At 43.9% G+C, this 16,170-nt stretch overlaps 1 protein-coding gene across 1 annotated transcript; it reads left to right on the top strand.

Annotated features, from left to right (window-relative positions):
* The first annotated feature begins 1,077 nt into the window (after positions 1-1,077).
* LOC104546798 (ligand of Numb protein X 2-like) lies at positions 1,078-15,920 on the top strand. The gene is made up of 9 exons (XM_010192285.1): positions 1,078-1,466; positions 3,662-3,888; positions 5,268-5,464; positions 6,807-7,175; positions 9,025-9,222; positions 10,037-10,211; positions 10,379-10,589; positions 14,523-14,681; positions 15,785-15,920. The coding sequence occupies exons 1-9, from the start codon at positions 1,078-1,080 to the stop codon at positions 15,918-15,920; spliced, it is 2,061 nt and encodes a 686-aa protein (XP_010190587.1).
* Positions 15,921-16,170: the final 250 nt, after the last annotated feature.

Genomic DNA, 16,170 nt, shown 5'->3' with positions numbered 1-16,170 from the left:
AACCTTAACACCACCACAACAACAAAACCCCCAGCTGTGTGATACAGAGTGCTGGCTTCATCTAGTACCACATTTTCTACTTCATTAAAATAACTGCCATTAAAATTTATTTATTAAAATAAAAAACCTTCCTGCAGTAGTCTGTGTGCCTGTAGAGTAATCTGCTAGCAAACACAGGTGGATTTTACATTTAATTACAATAGGCATGATTAAAAATGGATGTGACTGGAGGGGTCTCTATTAAAGTCAGTAGAGCAGCAGCTCTGCCCCAGTCTTATGCTCCTTAACTGTAAGAAGCTGAAGCTCAAGCCGTGCTGTAACGTTACAGCAAACTGGGATGTGGACAATTCTTTGTGTTTTTTCCACTTAGGAAGCCTTAGTCTTTTTATAGGAAATTTGTTTCCATGGCTGAACTTAATAGTGGATGAGTGAGGAACAATGCATTGTTTGTTAAGATGAACATTTTGAAGGGAGTGGGCTTAAAAGGAAGGAAAGGTGGTTTAGATTGAAGTTTCTTTTGAAATTTCTTCCTCTTCTTTTTCCTTATTCCCCTCTAAGCAAAAATTCAAATAACCAGAAGTCCCCAAACTGATGTTTCACCATACATATCTGTAAAATACTCGGTATAATCTGGAAAGCCAGAGAGAAAAAGTGTCAGTTTAAATACCACTATCTTGGCTCTCCTTTTTCTCCCCTCTCTAGGTTGTTCTCCCTCAAGAGCACACAGCTTGTGTCTCCACTTCTCTCGTTTATGTGTTGGGCAGGGTTTTCTCTCATCTGTGTCACTGATGCACATAAAGTAATTTAAGCTTCAGTTTATCCACGTGCTTAAACATTTTGCTGCATGAGGTCCTTGCGTTCTCTGATCCCTGGGTTGATCATTCACAGAAGAACCCTAAGGGAGGTAGGCGGGGGTGAAGATACCAGCAGGGACGTAAGGCAAGAATACAATAATTAATTTTTGATTGGCTTGATCTAGACCGGACAGTTGACTGGAAATCTCTTTTTCTCTCCCTTTCTTCAGAGGTTCTCCTTCAGACAGCTGCTCCGTGCCAAGGTTCCCTGCTGCTGGCTCTCATGGCTGATCCCACAGCAGAAGACCACGCATCCCAAGTGAGCGAACTCTGCTGCGAGTGCGGTCAGTTCCACCTCTTGCTGGACAATCATCTCTACAACTTCCAGGATGAAGTGGACGACGAACTCATCTGTCACATCTGCCTTCAGCCTCTGCTCCAACCTATGGACACCCCCTGTGGACACACGTACTGTTTCAAGTGCCTTGAAAACTTCATGCAGGAGTACAACTTTTGTCCTATGGATCGGAAAAAGCTCTCTTTCCAGCAGTGCCACAAGTCCAGCCTTCTGGTACGAAACCTCTTGGACAAGCTGATTGTCTTCTGTCCTTTCAAGGCAGAGTGTCAGCAGACAATGCAGCGCTGTGAACTGGAAGCTCATCTGCAGAACAGGTGCATTCCCATTTACATGATATTATTGCTCCTTGTATAATGTCATCTATCTGATGTGCTTCTGACCAGAAAGATCCACTCTCAGAGCAGTTCTTAAACCGGGGCAAGATGGGACAGCAGAGATGGCAGAGGGCGAGGCTGGAGAGGTGGGTGTGTGAGGACAGTGTAATTGCGTGTGTTAGGATGGCTGCTCACCTGTGCTGCAGAGGCAAAGGGCGAGCTGCTCGCCTGCAAGCTGTCCACAGACACAAAACCTATCGTGTCTATATATTTGTGTCTGCTGATATGGGGCACCTGACCCTGAAAATTATTATAAACATGCTTCCTCTTGTTTCACTTGCGCAGAGAAGAAAAACAGGCACAAAGTCAACACTCTGGAAGCAAGGGATCGTGCAGTGTTGCCAGTTTAATTGGTCCAATTAAGATGTGTAATACATAAGTCTTTTGATCCAAATAATGGAAGTCCCTCCAAGCTGCACATTATGCAGTTGCTGAATCACGTATAATTCCATTATCTTCTCTCATTCTTTTGCTGAGAAAGAGAAGCAACTTAAAAATACATGTTTTTTTTCTTTTCCCCTGCCTTGCGCTTGTCAGCAGGGATGAGTTTTGGTGCTTCCGCTGTCAGTTGAACTGGTGGCAGGCAGAACGATGTCACTTTAAAAGAATTGCAGGTGACAAAGAGCTCTTGCCATGGGCTTGAAGAACACTTGTTCCTAGTTAATGATTGCAGGAGAGGGAGCTAAGTACAAGCCCTACCACAGGCTCTGCCATGCTGCCCTTGTGGAGCTGGGGCTATGGCCTGTACGAGGGCTGGGCCTTCCTCTCTGCTCTATAAATCTACTCCAGTATCAGTAAACTCCTGTCACTTGTTAATCCCTTTGGCACAGGAGTTAAACAGAGAAGAGGGAGGTACCTTTAAATGCTTACATTAGAGACCTGTCTGGAAATTGTATCATCCTCTTATACAGTTCGTAGTTCTTGGTATCTTCTTTGGCCAGGGTGTGCTCTAAAAATTGAGGCTATTTCACCTGGGCTGTGAGCATAGTTAGACTGCAAAAATGAAATATAATTAAAAAATTACACTGGGATTTGGGTGTTCCTGTGTAGTTTTAAATGAGATTAACTGATAGCAGGAGACTTAAGGAAATAAGAAGCATCTAGCAACTCTCTTTTTTTCATGAGGGATTCCTCTGCCCTTTGCAAAATGAAGTTGTTTCTCGACATCTTAAGAGGGAAATGTGCACAAGTGGATCAATCTGCTTCTGTCTTTAAGTTTCAGGTTCATCTTACTGCTTGGAGAATAAATGACTAGGAGTAAACCAGAGGAAGTAATACTGGGATGAGACTCGTTTAGCCAGAATGTAAATAGTTGAGTTTAATTTGAAAAGTGACTCTGGTAAACACCCAGTACTACTCATGTCTCTGAAAGTGATGCTTTTTCATTTATCACCCTCCTCACTGGCCACCTTTTTTTAAAATACTCTTGATAAAAGAGCTTGTTTTTCCTCACCCATTTTTGCCCAGATAGGCTGGCTGTGGTGTGGCCGCACACAGCGCATTTTGTTGAATGTAGAATTACTTCTTGAACCTCTGTGTGAGGAGCAGTCAGTGGGATTGTAAACTCCTCTAAATTGCTCCCATTCAAGCAGGGCCATCACCTGCATGGGCTGGAGGTGGAGAGCTGTCTAAGACCAGGTCTCATTCAGCAGAAAAAGAATAAGCAAGCCTCACTTGCTGCTCTTGCACATTACTGGTTTGTAATTCAACAATTCAACACTGAGCTTGAAACTTGAGCCACTTCCTTTGCATAAAGTTACAGTTCACAGTCATCTGTAAAAGGCTAGAGCTAAGTATTTGCTTGTATTGTAAGAGGTATGGTTTTCTTCACCTAGTGTTTGCCAGGTAAATATTTAGCAAGGGAGACTCCCGGTCCTAGTACATACTCCTTTTTTGAAGAATTTATGTAATAATTTTGAAAGTAATAAAATAACAAGCCTGCTTTTTAGCTAATGCTAGTGCAAGTAGAAGCTGAAGGTCAAATGAGAATAAGTTTTAGCATCTGTGATACAAGCTTCGCAGCTGATGAGATCTTGAACATGCTGCTTCACATACCTTTGTCAGAGGTTGCATGTGGTGTGTGAGCCACACAGGCAGAGAACAGCCACTTACAGACACTGACAATCTCTCCCTAGGTGTCCTGGTTTCAAGAAATACAAATCTGAACTACAGCAGAAAAGGAATCCTATTTCCAAAGGGAAGGAAGATACTCCTACCAAGGTGGAGACAAACATGCCCAGGGATCTGGAGGTACCAAGTGGAGGATCGGCACTTGTGGCAGAAAGCTCTGCAGCTGCTGTGGTATCGCTCGGGACTGCGGAGCCTGGCCTGGTTAATCCAGCTTTTGAGGAGACTGAAGAAGGTGAGAGTTTGATACAGAAATGTAATTATCTAATTACCTTTTATAATATAAAAATGAGGTGATTATCTCAGACAATTCTATTTTTAAAGTGTCCCCAACATTCTTAGATGTCTTCAATGCTGTTCAGTCACTAGTAGCCATCGGAGTAATCTCTTTCCTCAGCTTGTCCTTGAACAAAAGAGAGATGTATTCGTGTACATCAGGTGTGGCAGGATCTGCTCACAGGTACAAAACTGTGCAAAACAATTCAAAGAATCTCTGTTAGATGGCAGTGAATATTTACAGTATTCTTTGCAGAAACAAAGGCAGTCCCTGTGAATGTGAACATGGAGCACTTAAAGCGCTTCCAGTAGCCAAATAATTGGTAATTAGGAAGTGTTCAAGCTTCTTAATCTTGTGGAGAAAGTTAAGCATACAGTCAGTTTCCCAGAGTGGTCGGTACCTCTGTAATGGTGTCCAGCAAGCCTGTTTTTATAGTATAAACTTAATTTTTGAATTAATAGTCAGTCATAAAACCCTTGTAGTTAAAAGTAACCATCTCTACTTCAGCATAAAACCACTGGTCTTAGAAGGCAGCAGCGTAAAAAGCTCTGTGCCTTGTTTCAAAGTTAGTATCAGTTTCCAAGTGTGCGGGTGCTGGAGCTGGCTACTGCTGTACTGGAGTTAATACCCAGGTCAGTTTACTTCTCTGTTGACTTTTTCCCAAAATACACTTGGGCAGGTTTTGCACGTTCTGTGTGACAACTGCAGTTCACCCTGCCAGGCAGTGCGCTGGGCTTCATTAGAGTGTAGGGCCTGCCTGAATGTTGCAGTGCTGGTAGGTTTAATAACAACTTTCATCTTCAAAGTGGCTTGAGAAGCATTGCTTAGTCTTCAGGATGCTGTAAATAGGTAAACATTACTCCTGTTTTACAGGGGGGATGGGAAAAGAGGAGGAAAGGAAATTGGAGGAGGGAAGTAGCTGCCTGTGGTAAAGTCACTGCATCGGCAGACCAGTAATTAGAGCTCAGTCGTCCCCTTTTCTAATGGGCATCGTGGAAATTGGACTTTGTTGTGTGTGCGCTTCTAGTAGGCCAGCTGTCACAGCAGAAAAATAATCAATGCTAAGTGAAACATACTGAATGTCCTTTAATAATAGTCAAGGAATGGTAATGAGTTTAAATTTGCCAAAAGCTAGGAGAAGATGGGAAGTTTTCTGAAGAAACTGTAAAGAAACAGAGGCTTTTTAAGTTTTTAATCTGACCCTGTCCTGAGAGATGCTTTCCCTCCAGACACTACTTTGGACACAGCCTGCCAGTGTGACAAATCTTGTGGTACCATGTGAAGGAGAACTTTATTAATGTGTTGGATTTTTTTTTCTCTTCGATTTCCACAATCAGACCTTCCTCAGAGAACCAGTCTTGTGGCTGAAACAACCACCATTGAAATTCACCGAGAAGACCCGGAGGAGGAGCTGGGGATGAGGATAGTTGGGGGCAAAGATACCCCTCTAGGAAACATTGTTGTTCAGGAAGTCTTGCGGGATTCTGTCATTGCTACAGATGGAAGAATAGCACCTGGGGACCATATTCTTGAGGTATGTAAAACCCTACTGGTCCCATTGCTTCTCTTGACTTGAAGGCTGGGGGAGAAGAGTTGCCTAGATAAACTGGGAAATCTCTACAGCTGAAGGTTTAAAGGCACTGATCAGACTTGTGTGTCAGGGCCATTGTGCAGCTGCTGGGGCTGAGAAGCAGACTCTTCAGGTTTCTTCCAGTCACACTCATATTTACCTTGCATATTTGATAGCTTTTAGAAATTTAGACCATTTTGGATAAATTAAAAAGATGTCTACCTGATAAATTTCACCCAGTAGCACCGTTTTTTCTCTCCACAGGACTGTGCTCTAGTTAGGAAGTCTTATACTTCCTTGCTGTCCTATGTTGCTTAAGCTGCATATTCTCAATGGGCAGGTCCCAAGTTTAAGATCTTACGACTTGAAGTAAGCATCAGATATGCAATGTGAGTAATAAAGAGCACCAACCTCATACCGTGCGGACCCACGGCCAGATTTAGTTTCCACATTAATCATGCTGCATGGCAGTGTGCTAATCGAGGTGACAGAAGTTCGTATGCAGCAGCAAAGCCTACACATAGCGAGAACTGTTAGCACCTCCCAGCTATGGCTGCCCAATCATTTGACAAGCTAAAAAAACCTAATTATCCTGTTGGACTGGGGACTTCAGTACAGACTGGCAGCCTTACATGCACAAGTGGCAAATGTGATCTCTGAGGTGGCTTCATAGATAGACCAACAGAGTAACTTTTACTTTATTCAGTTGAATTGTACATGTCTCAATCTTGACTGAGTTGTAAATAGGGAAGGTCCCCACACTTAGAAGCCCTATTAACATCCTAAAAGAAGACTGCGCAGAGTCTTAGGTGACAGCAGACAAAGCAAAAAGTTTCTTCTCAGAGTTGCCTTGGTAAAGGCATGAGTAGACTGATGATTCCAGAAGCTTGTAGACTATAGACCACTTCTCAGTTTAAAAGTGAGGATGGGTAGTCTCTAATTTGAGTCGTCTACTACAAGTATCTATTAATGCTGGAAGTTAAGGGTAGGCAGTTCTGCACTGCCATGGAATGAATGTAATCATTTAATATTTTGCAGTTTCAGATTTGTTAGTTACGTGGGTTGTGCTGTCTTGTCCCTGTCCACAGCTATTCACCTTCAATTATGGTCTAATTTCATCTGCTTACTTCTGCATTCTTTTTTAGAAAACTCTGCTCTCTAATGTGCAACAGAAGCAGCTGCTTCAGTCATGGCATTGCACTGGGAGTCGTACATCCTGTCTACAACTTTGTCATGTTCCGCGCTGCGGACAGTGCCTAAACGATGTAGGTTCTGATTAATGACTCTGGTTTGTTTATCTTTTGAGGTGAATGGCGTCAACATCAGCAGCGTGACTCACTGCCAAGCTGTCTCCTTCCTGCGCCACCCAGGTCCTGTTCTCCACCTCATGGTCCTGCAGGAGAAGGGATTTTCCAACAAGACTGCACAGCAGGATTCCACTTCTGCCACAAATCGGGAAGTGATCCACGTTACCTTGATAAAGAGAGACCGATCCGAACCCTTGGGAATCAAACTGATCAGGAAGACGGATGAGGCAGGGATTTTTATTCTAGATCTGTTAGAGGGAGGTTTAGCAGCCAAAAATGGAAAGCTGAGTCGGAATGACAGAGTCCTGTCAATAAATGGCCAGGATTTGAGGCAAGGAACACCTGAGGCTGCTGCACAGATAATCCAGGTAATTTATGACATGGTGAGGTGGTGTGGCTGATGACTCTGCAGCTGTCCGCGTTGATGGCAGCGCTCCTGTTCTGACCCAAGTGCTAACAGAACACACTGGAGCAAACTGTATTCCCTGAAATATCTCAGTGGGAAAGTAACTTCCCTGCGGATGCGTGGAAAGCACTGCTTCCAAATGAAGATAAATACACAGAGTGGGCATCTATCGTGAGTCATCTCTGACAAGTCCAAAGCCAGGCAGTTGCTCATGGCACTTAGGTTCAGCTAAGGCAACTGGATCTCCTTGTGGTGTGGTGTTTGGAGCCTTTCTTGCAGAGTGAATATTCGTTTGCAGTGTTTAGATGCTTGCAGAACAGACAAGGAGAGATTAGGACAGCATCTTGTGCTTCAGACAGTCAAACTGAAGGTATTTGTTGGGAGATGTGATAGGCTGGCAGCACAGAACAGAACCCTTTTGACTGATTTGAAGCCCTCTCTCCCCATTTTACCTGTGTTTGGGAAGAGTAGTCTAGAAAACAACACGAGGGACCTCAGGCTAAAAGCACTCTGAAATACTACATGGGTAGAGGAGCGGTGGTCTTTCCCCACACAAGAGGAATGCAGTCCTGTTGCAGCATGCCAAAGGTTTTGGTGAAAGGAGCAGGCAAGGAAATTTGGTTAAGGATTGCTATGTGTTCAGCAGATACTATGTAGATCAGTTTAAATTCTTTATCTCCCTAGGCAATGACCTCCAGATTCTGTTTTTATCTAAAGATCCTGACACAATACATCTCATCACATACTGTTTATATCCCGGAAAGAATCTGAGGGCAGCGGTGAGGGAGTGCCAGTTCTCTTCCTGGTAATGAGCAGCTGAGTGCAGTGGCATGGGAGAAAGGAAAGAGAGAGAGCAGAGTTTCAGTTTCCTTTTTTAATGCTAGAAATGTGATTCCATTCTATGGCTTCTTAGAATTTTGTTTGCATCCCACAATGCAATATCTTTTATGAAGATATTGATGTGTGCCAACTTGTCTGGAAAAAAATTGCTCTGTCTGAAGTGACTTGGGATGCAAGAAGCTTCTAAATTTTGTTTCAGAAGATAAAACACTCATGCTAATTTAAAAAGAAAAGAAACAACTACAAAAGTTGATGCACCGTGCTTCTCATCCATTGCAGGAAATGCCCTACATAAGCACATACACCTTACCCCAGTGGAGTTCTTCACAATAAGGTTTTGTCAAATTATCTGAAAGCACAAACCAAATTAGAAGAGCAGTAACAATAGTGAATACTTTCCCTGTAGCTCTGCCAAGGCCAGCCATACAGCTGGTTAAGTGTTCAATTGGCAGCAGTCGTAGACAAAAGGTCAGGTACTCTGGGGACAAAAAAATGGGTGGGAGATGTTGAACAATAGACATGGTACATAAGCTGGGAGGGGAAGAGTTTAACAAGTTTCTGTACAATAAAAGAAAAAGCATCCAGTACTCATATCGTGGTCATCCATGCTGGACCAGGCAGCGTTGTAGTTCTGTTCATTTTGTATCACAATACAAGATGCTATTTTGGTTATTTGGACTGAAGTGGAGGAATTAATCATCCCTTTCCATTTTCTCTCGTTTGGCATTTGTGGGGGAGGGAGGCATGAGTGAAGCCTGCTTCTATTCCTGTTCCTTCTGACTAACATTTGCTAATTCCTTTTTTCTTTTCACCATGGGATTCTGTGACTCTTCACAAAAAACACTGCATCACGGTGCACAGCCCTGTCTCAAAACCCTTTGTAGAAACTGATGCCAACCCTTCTCTCTCCAAGAAAACAACACAGGCCATTCATAATTTCTATTTTATTTACATTCTTCTTCTCTTGACAGACCACTGAATCAAGAGTGAACTTTGTTGTCTTGAGGCAGCCAGGAATGCAGCTCTCGGACCCGGTAGAAGATGGGAGCACATCTAATAACAGCAGCAGCAGCAGCAGCAGCAGCAGTAGCAGCAATGGAGGAAGCCCTGTGCACCATCGAAGACGACTAGACCAGAACCACTACAGACGAAAATCTTACTACCAGAAGGTGAGTTTTGCAAATAACAAAAGCACTGGTTATTCTTAGTCTGGCAGATCTATTATGTTGGCTCTGTGATGGCGATTTTTAGTGCAAGACTGATCAGTAGCTCCATTTCTTCTTGAGCTATTGAAAAGCAGCAGGTTTGTGGCTTTTGGTACTGGAGACCTGTACATTTGCCATCTACTAGGAAACACAATTTTTAGGGAAAAATGTGTCAAAATGTCTTCAAATGTCTCTAATGTTGATGCAGAACCAGTGTTTAATCCTTTATTGTCTGGCAAGGGCAATAGGAAATTTACCATCCATGAGACGCTTGCGACTCGCTTCTCTACATCCATCAAGCACAGCACGTTCAGGGGATTGCACAAGGACACCGAGTTGTTTGGTTTGGAGCTGGAGGGCTTTATGGTACAGAAGTAGCATTTACGTATTGTTTCTACAGCATATGCTATCGTGTGTGCTTTCACTGCAACCTAAACGTTTAGTGGTATTCAGAGAGGTTGATATGAGTGGCCTTGAAAGGAGTTCGTAGCTTGTTCCTGAGTGCAAAATTGTTCTTCTTAGAGTGAGCATCTCTCTACAGCAAATGAACGTGGCATCATTACGAGAGCAGTACCTCAGCCATGATGGGATCACTTTGGAAATACAGGGTGGTTTTTCTCCCCAGAGCAAGTCCATGAGAAGCTGACTTTGCCATCCAGCAACATTGCTGAAATGTGGATTAAAGATACAAGATGTTCTGTTGTTTTTTGTCCATATCTGGGCTTCTCATGTTAACTGCATTAATGAAGCTGCATGTTGTACTGTCACTCCTTTGTAGGATTTACCTCAGGGATACATGTGTCATGAAAAGACAGTTGCAATAAAAAAGGAACCAAAGGAATCTTTAGGAATAACGATTGGAGGTGGAAGGGATAACAAAAACAAGCTCCCTATATATGTAACAAGCGTGCAGCCCATCGGATGCCTCTTCAGGGATGGCAGAATCAAGCGAGGTAAGAAGGCTTTTGAATCCTTTATCCTTTAGGAATTGGGTTTTCAGTGAAAGCTGCACTTGGACACTAAAGTGAGCCTGGAAACAAGGTTCCACATGATGAGACCTTGAGGCAGAAATGGGCTTTGTAGCAAAAGGTGTGTAATAATGCTATCATTTCATCAATAGGAGATGTGCTTTTGAGCATAAATGGCATTGATTTGACTCATCTGAACTACTACGAAGCTGTCTCAGCACTGAAATCTAATGCGGCTTCCCACTCAGTCGTACTGAAAGCCTTGGAAATCATTCCATTAAACTCAACAGAGCCATCTCAGGAAATCAAGGAGCAAGGATTTGGCTGGTCTCCCCTCTGGATCACATGGCTCGGATTGCCTAGGTACGTTTCTTCAGTGACTGTATCTGTTCAATCAGAGTTGACTTTCACTCAAACACTGGAAATTAATTGCTTTGTTGGTTGACTTGAAAGTATTAAATTAGTCCCTGCTAAAATATCATTAACTCAAATCACTCTGTGGCTCTGTTTGGATTGTATAACAGAAGCCAACTGATACCTGTGCTATTTTATAGTTTCTAATCTGATCATCTCAGGGGCAGGCATTCCTTCAGTCTGATTCTTTTTGGCTGTTGGAATTGTGTCATCTTTAGCATGAGGCAGAAATGATCCTGAATAGTTGAGTTTTCCTGCTGCAAAGCTTTGGATGGTAGACTTAGCACAGATTTTAGTAGCAGCGTGGTAAGTTCCAGATGACAGGGTTGAGGCTTTGAAAGCTTGGATTTCTATCTCCTTCCTGGAGAGGTGAACCTCTGGTTTGCTTACACTTGCAGTTTCAGCATACGTTCGTTCAGCTCTGAAAGGCAGAGTCTGTTGTCGTCCCAGCTGACTGCAGGAGGATCATGCAGGAGGAGATGCGCACAACAGTAAAGACAAACCCTTTCTGTGGGAAGCTGAGATTATTTACAGCCTTGTTTCTCCAGGCACCTGAAAGAAAAAATACTAACAAAGCCTCAGTTATATTACCCCTGTGTTACTTAGCAGCCTGTAAATGCTAAACAAAACAGCCCGAGGAAGGTAGCTTTTGTGTCTTGAGCGACTGCAACTTGGCTTGTACCCAGCCCCGTCCTGCCTGTTCCTTTTGCTCTCCCAGGGCATTGGCCCGTCTGATCTGTGCAGGCCCAGTATGAACTGGCCTGAGCCGTACCTGGACAGCCCAAACTCGCGTATGAACCCTCAGATGCTGGCTCATATTTGTTCCTTGTGGGTGCTCCAGCAGTCAAGTATAGCAAAGCAAAAGCTGGCTGTATTTCTTCCTCCTCTTTCAATTTATCTGGATGTCTGGTGGCTTGCAGCTTCACCACACTTTCTGCTACAGGGACTGGAGTCCACTCTCTGCTGATCGGTCACCTGCCTTCATTTCAAGAGTACACTGATGTTACCTGCCATTTAATACATTGCTTGACGTTCTTTTGGTGCTGGTATTTGTGTTGGCTTCATTTAGCTGTTACTGCACTGTGCTACTGAAGGAACAAGCAGTGATTTCAGATGACCTTTCTGCTCTGCAGTCTTCCTTTCTTACTCCAACGTGAATTCAGGCATCTGAATTCGTCTGCCACTCTTCTGTGGGTGTGAGGGTGGTTAGGAGGCACAAAGTTATTTCATTTCAGGATCTGACAATCTTCCTTTTTTATTTCCAGTAATAAAAATGGCTGTAATTCTTGTGCTTCCTCACTCATTTTCCCAGCTGCTCACAGCAAGACCTGGCAGCAAGTAGCTGGTCATCCATAGAATGAATGATTTCCCTGAAGCCATTAGGAATCTGACTTTTTCAGCTAAGCAAGCAGGGTATTTGTATTTGACGTTTCTTTCTAGTCTGAAGCAGAACTTTGTGCTGAAAGACTGCAGTTGAAGTTAGTGCTCAAGGCTAAGGGAGTGTATTCAGTCATTGCAACACTTGAGCCCACCGTGTTTAATTCTGGCCTTGATTCTTTTATCTGTGGCTTTCTATTCATGGCACATACTGGCTGTCATCTCGGCTCACGTGGTGATGTGCTGTTTCTGAAATATGGAGTCCCTATAGCCCATCTTGCAGAATTCAAGTTATGTGCCTGGCTATTGTTGCAGAAGGGTTTTAGGAGAGATGATGGCCCTGGTCCTGTGCCTTTCTTGGGACCCTGGGTAGCAGAGGAGTAACACGAACATCTTGCTCCTATTCTTCCTAGAAGAAAAGCCCTCTGTGCTCCTAAGACTGCTTTTATACCACAGCATTTGGTGCATAAGCTTGGAGCATCTTCCACTTCTGACTATGGCTGTGCTGCACACTTTCAATGAAGACACAAACATCCCCGTAAGATGTGTAGTCATATTTTTCCATCTAACCTCAGGCAGCCAGTGTTGGCTGTAGTGAACCTGGTGGCTGGGATCTTTCTTGGATTTGTCTTGTAATGCAGCTGTGGGTAGCTCTGCTGTCCTTGCAAACTTACACTTGCTCCGTTTGTTATTAATGGTGGCGGTGAGTGTTCCAAGTTAATTGTACACTACTGCTTACTGCTGCTGAACGTTTGTCCTCATCACTGTGCACGTCGCAGAAGACAGCGTAGGAACCTTACTTGATTAATTCATAGTATTATGTTAAACCAATTCCAGCTGCTAAAATACCATCTCTAAATACTGGTTTGAAGTGAGGATATGTCTTAATGCATTGCACACTGAATCCTAAAGGTACCAGAAATACCACGTTTACAGATTGATTTATATTTTTCTCTGTAAAAGCTTTGACTCTTGAAAACGGTAACCGTGCAGAGTCTGGCTTACAGATAAGATTCTGGGTGTGCAAAAGCAGTTTCCCTCTGCCTTCTTCCTTGGGGTTTACTGAAGCCAATCTCCATGAAGTTTAAACTGTTGGGTGTTCCCTGCCAGGGCCCCACTGGTGCCATGCACTCCACAGACTCTGAAAGGGATGCAGAACTGCAGCCTCAGCAGAGTTTTTGTCAGAATTAAACTTGCACCTTTACTTTCTGTAAAGCCTAATATTCTTTTCCCATAGTCATTTTCCACTCTAGTAAATTAATGTTTCTCTTCCTAAAAACCCTTTTTTCATATGGAAAACTGATTGCTAGCAAACAGCCTTTTCCAACTCTTGGACAATGTGTCTAGTATTTTAATTTATGTTCTATTATTAGATCTTGCCACTCTTGCTCTCTGGGCTATTTATTTGCACTAGCTGGCTCATACACTTCTCATAGCTGTGTTTTTACACTTGCGTAGTACCAGTAGAAGACAAGCATGGAGGAATCAGTAAGCTAGAGCTGGGTCTGCCAGCATTTATGCTCTTACAAAAGTAAATTACAGTTTCAAAGTAGATAATTGGATCTCTCTCCGAGTGAGAAGTTAACTGAGAAGGCTTTTGAAATCTGAAACTCATCTGCAAACTGCTCAAGCAAAGCCCTTGAGGCAAAGTCGTTTATTAGGAAAAAATTTAGCTGCTGGAATCCCTCCGTGGGGCAGTGAGCACACAGCACAGCGCTGGGTGCCAGGACGTACCCTGACCGTGAGCCAGAGCAGCCTGCGCTCCTGCCACACCTTTTCTGACGCCTCACAAGGGCGCTCTGTACGTCTTTGCGCTACAAACTCAGTGAGTAAGTGCTGTTAGCACTCGCATACCACACTCTCCAGGGCAGCGTGCCCCAGGCTTACCAGGAAGGCAAACCTCAGTGGCTGGCATTCAAAAGCCTGTGATCTGAGGAGTCTGATACCTTACTGTACACAGCAAGCCTGGGTGTAGGTCCTGCAGGAATGACCTTTCATATTCTGATGTGGTAGTTAGTAGAAGAAAGGCTGCCATACCTCATATGTTTGCTTTCCAGCAGCGATACTTAACTACAGAATGCCTTCATTGTGCCAGGCATGAAGGATACAGATGGAATAAAGACCCCTCGATTCTCATTAATTGCGTGGGTGTAACTGCTGTTCACAATTAATTTGCTTTAGTCACTAGTACTGTGCATGTTCATTGACAGAATTCATGAATAACTTCATGAATCTTTCAGGTCACAAATCCCTTTAGAGAACGGTAATTTTCTGTTAACTCTTGAAGTAGAAAATACTTCTAAAGCACTGGCATCTTCAGATTTGAGAATTATCCCTGTAACATGCCCTGCAAAGGGGTTGCCTCAAATCCTTTAAAAAAAGAAAATAAATATGAGGCTGTTACAGAGCTGTGCTTTCCACACAGGAAAATACAAATTTCTGGTCGGGCAGCTTTCCTTGAAACACGCTCGTAAGTTTTTTTAATGCCAATGCCTGTCTCCATAGCTACCTTCACTGCTGTCAAGATATTGTCCTGAGTAAAGGTAACCTGGAAAGCTGGGGCTTCAGCATCGTTGGAGGCTTTGAGGAGAGCAAAGGAAATCAGCCTTTCTTCATCAAAACCATAGTGCCTGGGACTCCTGCCTTCCGAGACAGGAAACTGAAGTACGTATGAGCTGCCCTGCACATCTCTGGTGTTTCTATCAGAAATGCTATCAGTACTTACGTCAGCATGCACTGTTTTACTGAGGGGCTGTCTTTTATGCTTTTAACATGCTGAGGTAAAAGTTAGTGACTTCTAATTCTTAAGGCACTCACTTGTGCAGTTAATACTGTTACCGAAGTTGCAACAGACCAAGCTCATATTAAGGAGTGTTTTGGTTTCTCTATAAAGGTGCAGCTAAAAGGAGTAATAGTTACATTTTAAAAGGCTGTAAAGGTTTTAATTGAGTAATCAGATAAAAGTAGAAAGGGAATGTTTGAGATGAAACTTGAAGGACCCAGAGTATAAAATCTAGTACCAAAGTATCCCAATGGAAGCAACAAAAGCCCTCCTGTGCAGGAAACTTAAAAAGAGCTGGTGTCAGTAATCACAGGGAGTGGAGGAGTGAACAGTGGAGCTGCAGGATCCCAGAGAGCTCCCTTGCGGTGTTCTCTCTGGGAACCAACAGAGCTGGCTTTTCAGCAAGCATGCAGCAGGCTGCAAGGGCATTACTGTAACAAATAAAAGTGAGGCTGCTGCCTTGCAGGTGACGTGGCTTTGGTGCAGGGAGCTGGGCTTTGCTCCCCTGAAATGGTGTGAAAGAACAGAGCTGGGTCAGAGCCTTGCTGGGAGGGCTGGGGGCAGCTGGATTCCTGTTGGAGCACTAGGACAGCAGTGTGCTTCCCACATGAGACCTGAGGAAGGTGCTGGCTGGCTTCAGCACCTCCCATCGTCAAAGGAGACAGCTTGGTGTATCATAGAGGTGGGCAGATCAAGCAGGACTCTAAAACCTCTACTTTGAGAGGTTTGCACAAATTTGTTTTCTAGAACTTTTCCCTCTGCTCCCTGGCCAGCTGGTCACGCTGCTGGTGCCCTTCAGTGCTGTGTTACTCAAGTACCAGCAACGTCCTCCCTTTCCCCTTGCCCTCTCTGACTCAGAAGTGAAACGGTTGCTTCATCAAGGAGTTGCTGATCTTGGCTCAGGGTGGGCTTGATGGCTTTGGGGGTCCTAGGGTGCTGTGTTACAACCAAGTACTGACGAGCATGTTTCCTGTTTTCTGATTAGGTGTGGAGATGAAATAGTGGCAGTGAATGGAGTGCCAGCGATAGGAATGAGCAACTCGGAACTCATCCCAATGCTGAAGGAGCAAAGGAACAAAGTGACACTGACTGTGGTGTCCTGGCCAGGAAGCCTTGTCTGAGAGCTCAAACCAAGCACACAACAGTTTCAGGTATCAGATATCCCTTGGCCACCACACAAAGCTGAACGTGAGAGAGAGAAATCAAGGGAATGCTGAACTGCTACACCATGTACTGCCATGGGAGACTTCCAGCTTCCTGTTTGGAGAAAACATTTCTTTACTGTTCTGAGCTCATCAGCAAACCTGGTTGCTGGATTCCAAGTACTGGTTAATCTGAACCGTTGTTGTCCGATTCCCCTGCTAGTTTAGT

The sequence above is a fragment of the Mesitornis unicolor genome, unplaced genomic scaffold (genome assembly GCF_000695765.1).
Source record: "Mesitornis unicolor isolate BGI_N332 unplaced genomic scaffold, ASM69576v1 scaffold7339, whole genome shotgun sequence".
NCBI classification, from domain to species: domain Eukaryota; kingdom Metazoa; phylum Chordata; class Aves; order Mesitornithiformes; family Mesitornithidae; genus Mesitornis; species Mesitornis unicolor.
This window is presented reverse-complemented; position numbering and strand designations above follow the sequence as displayed.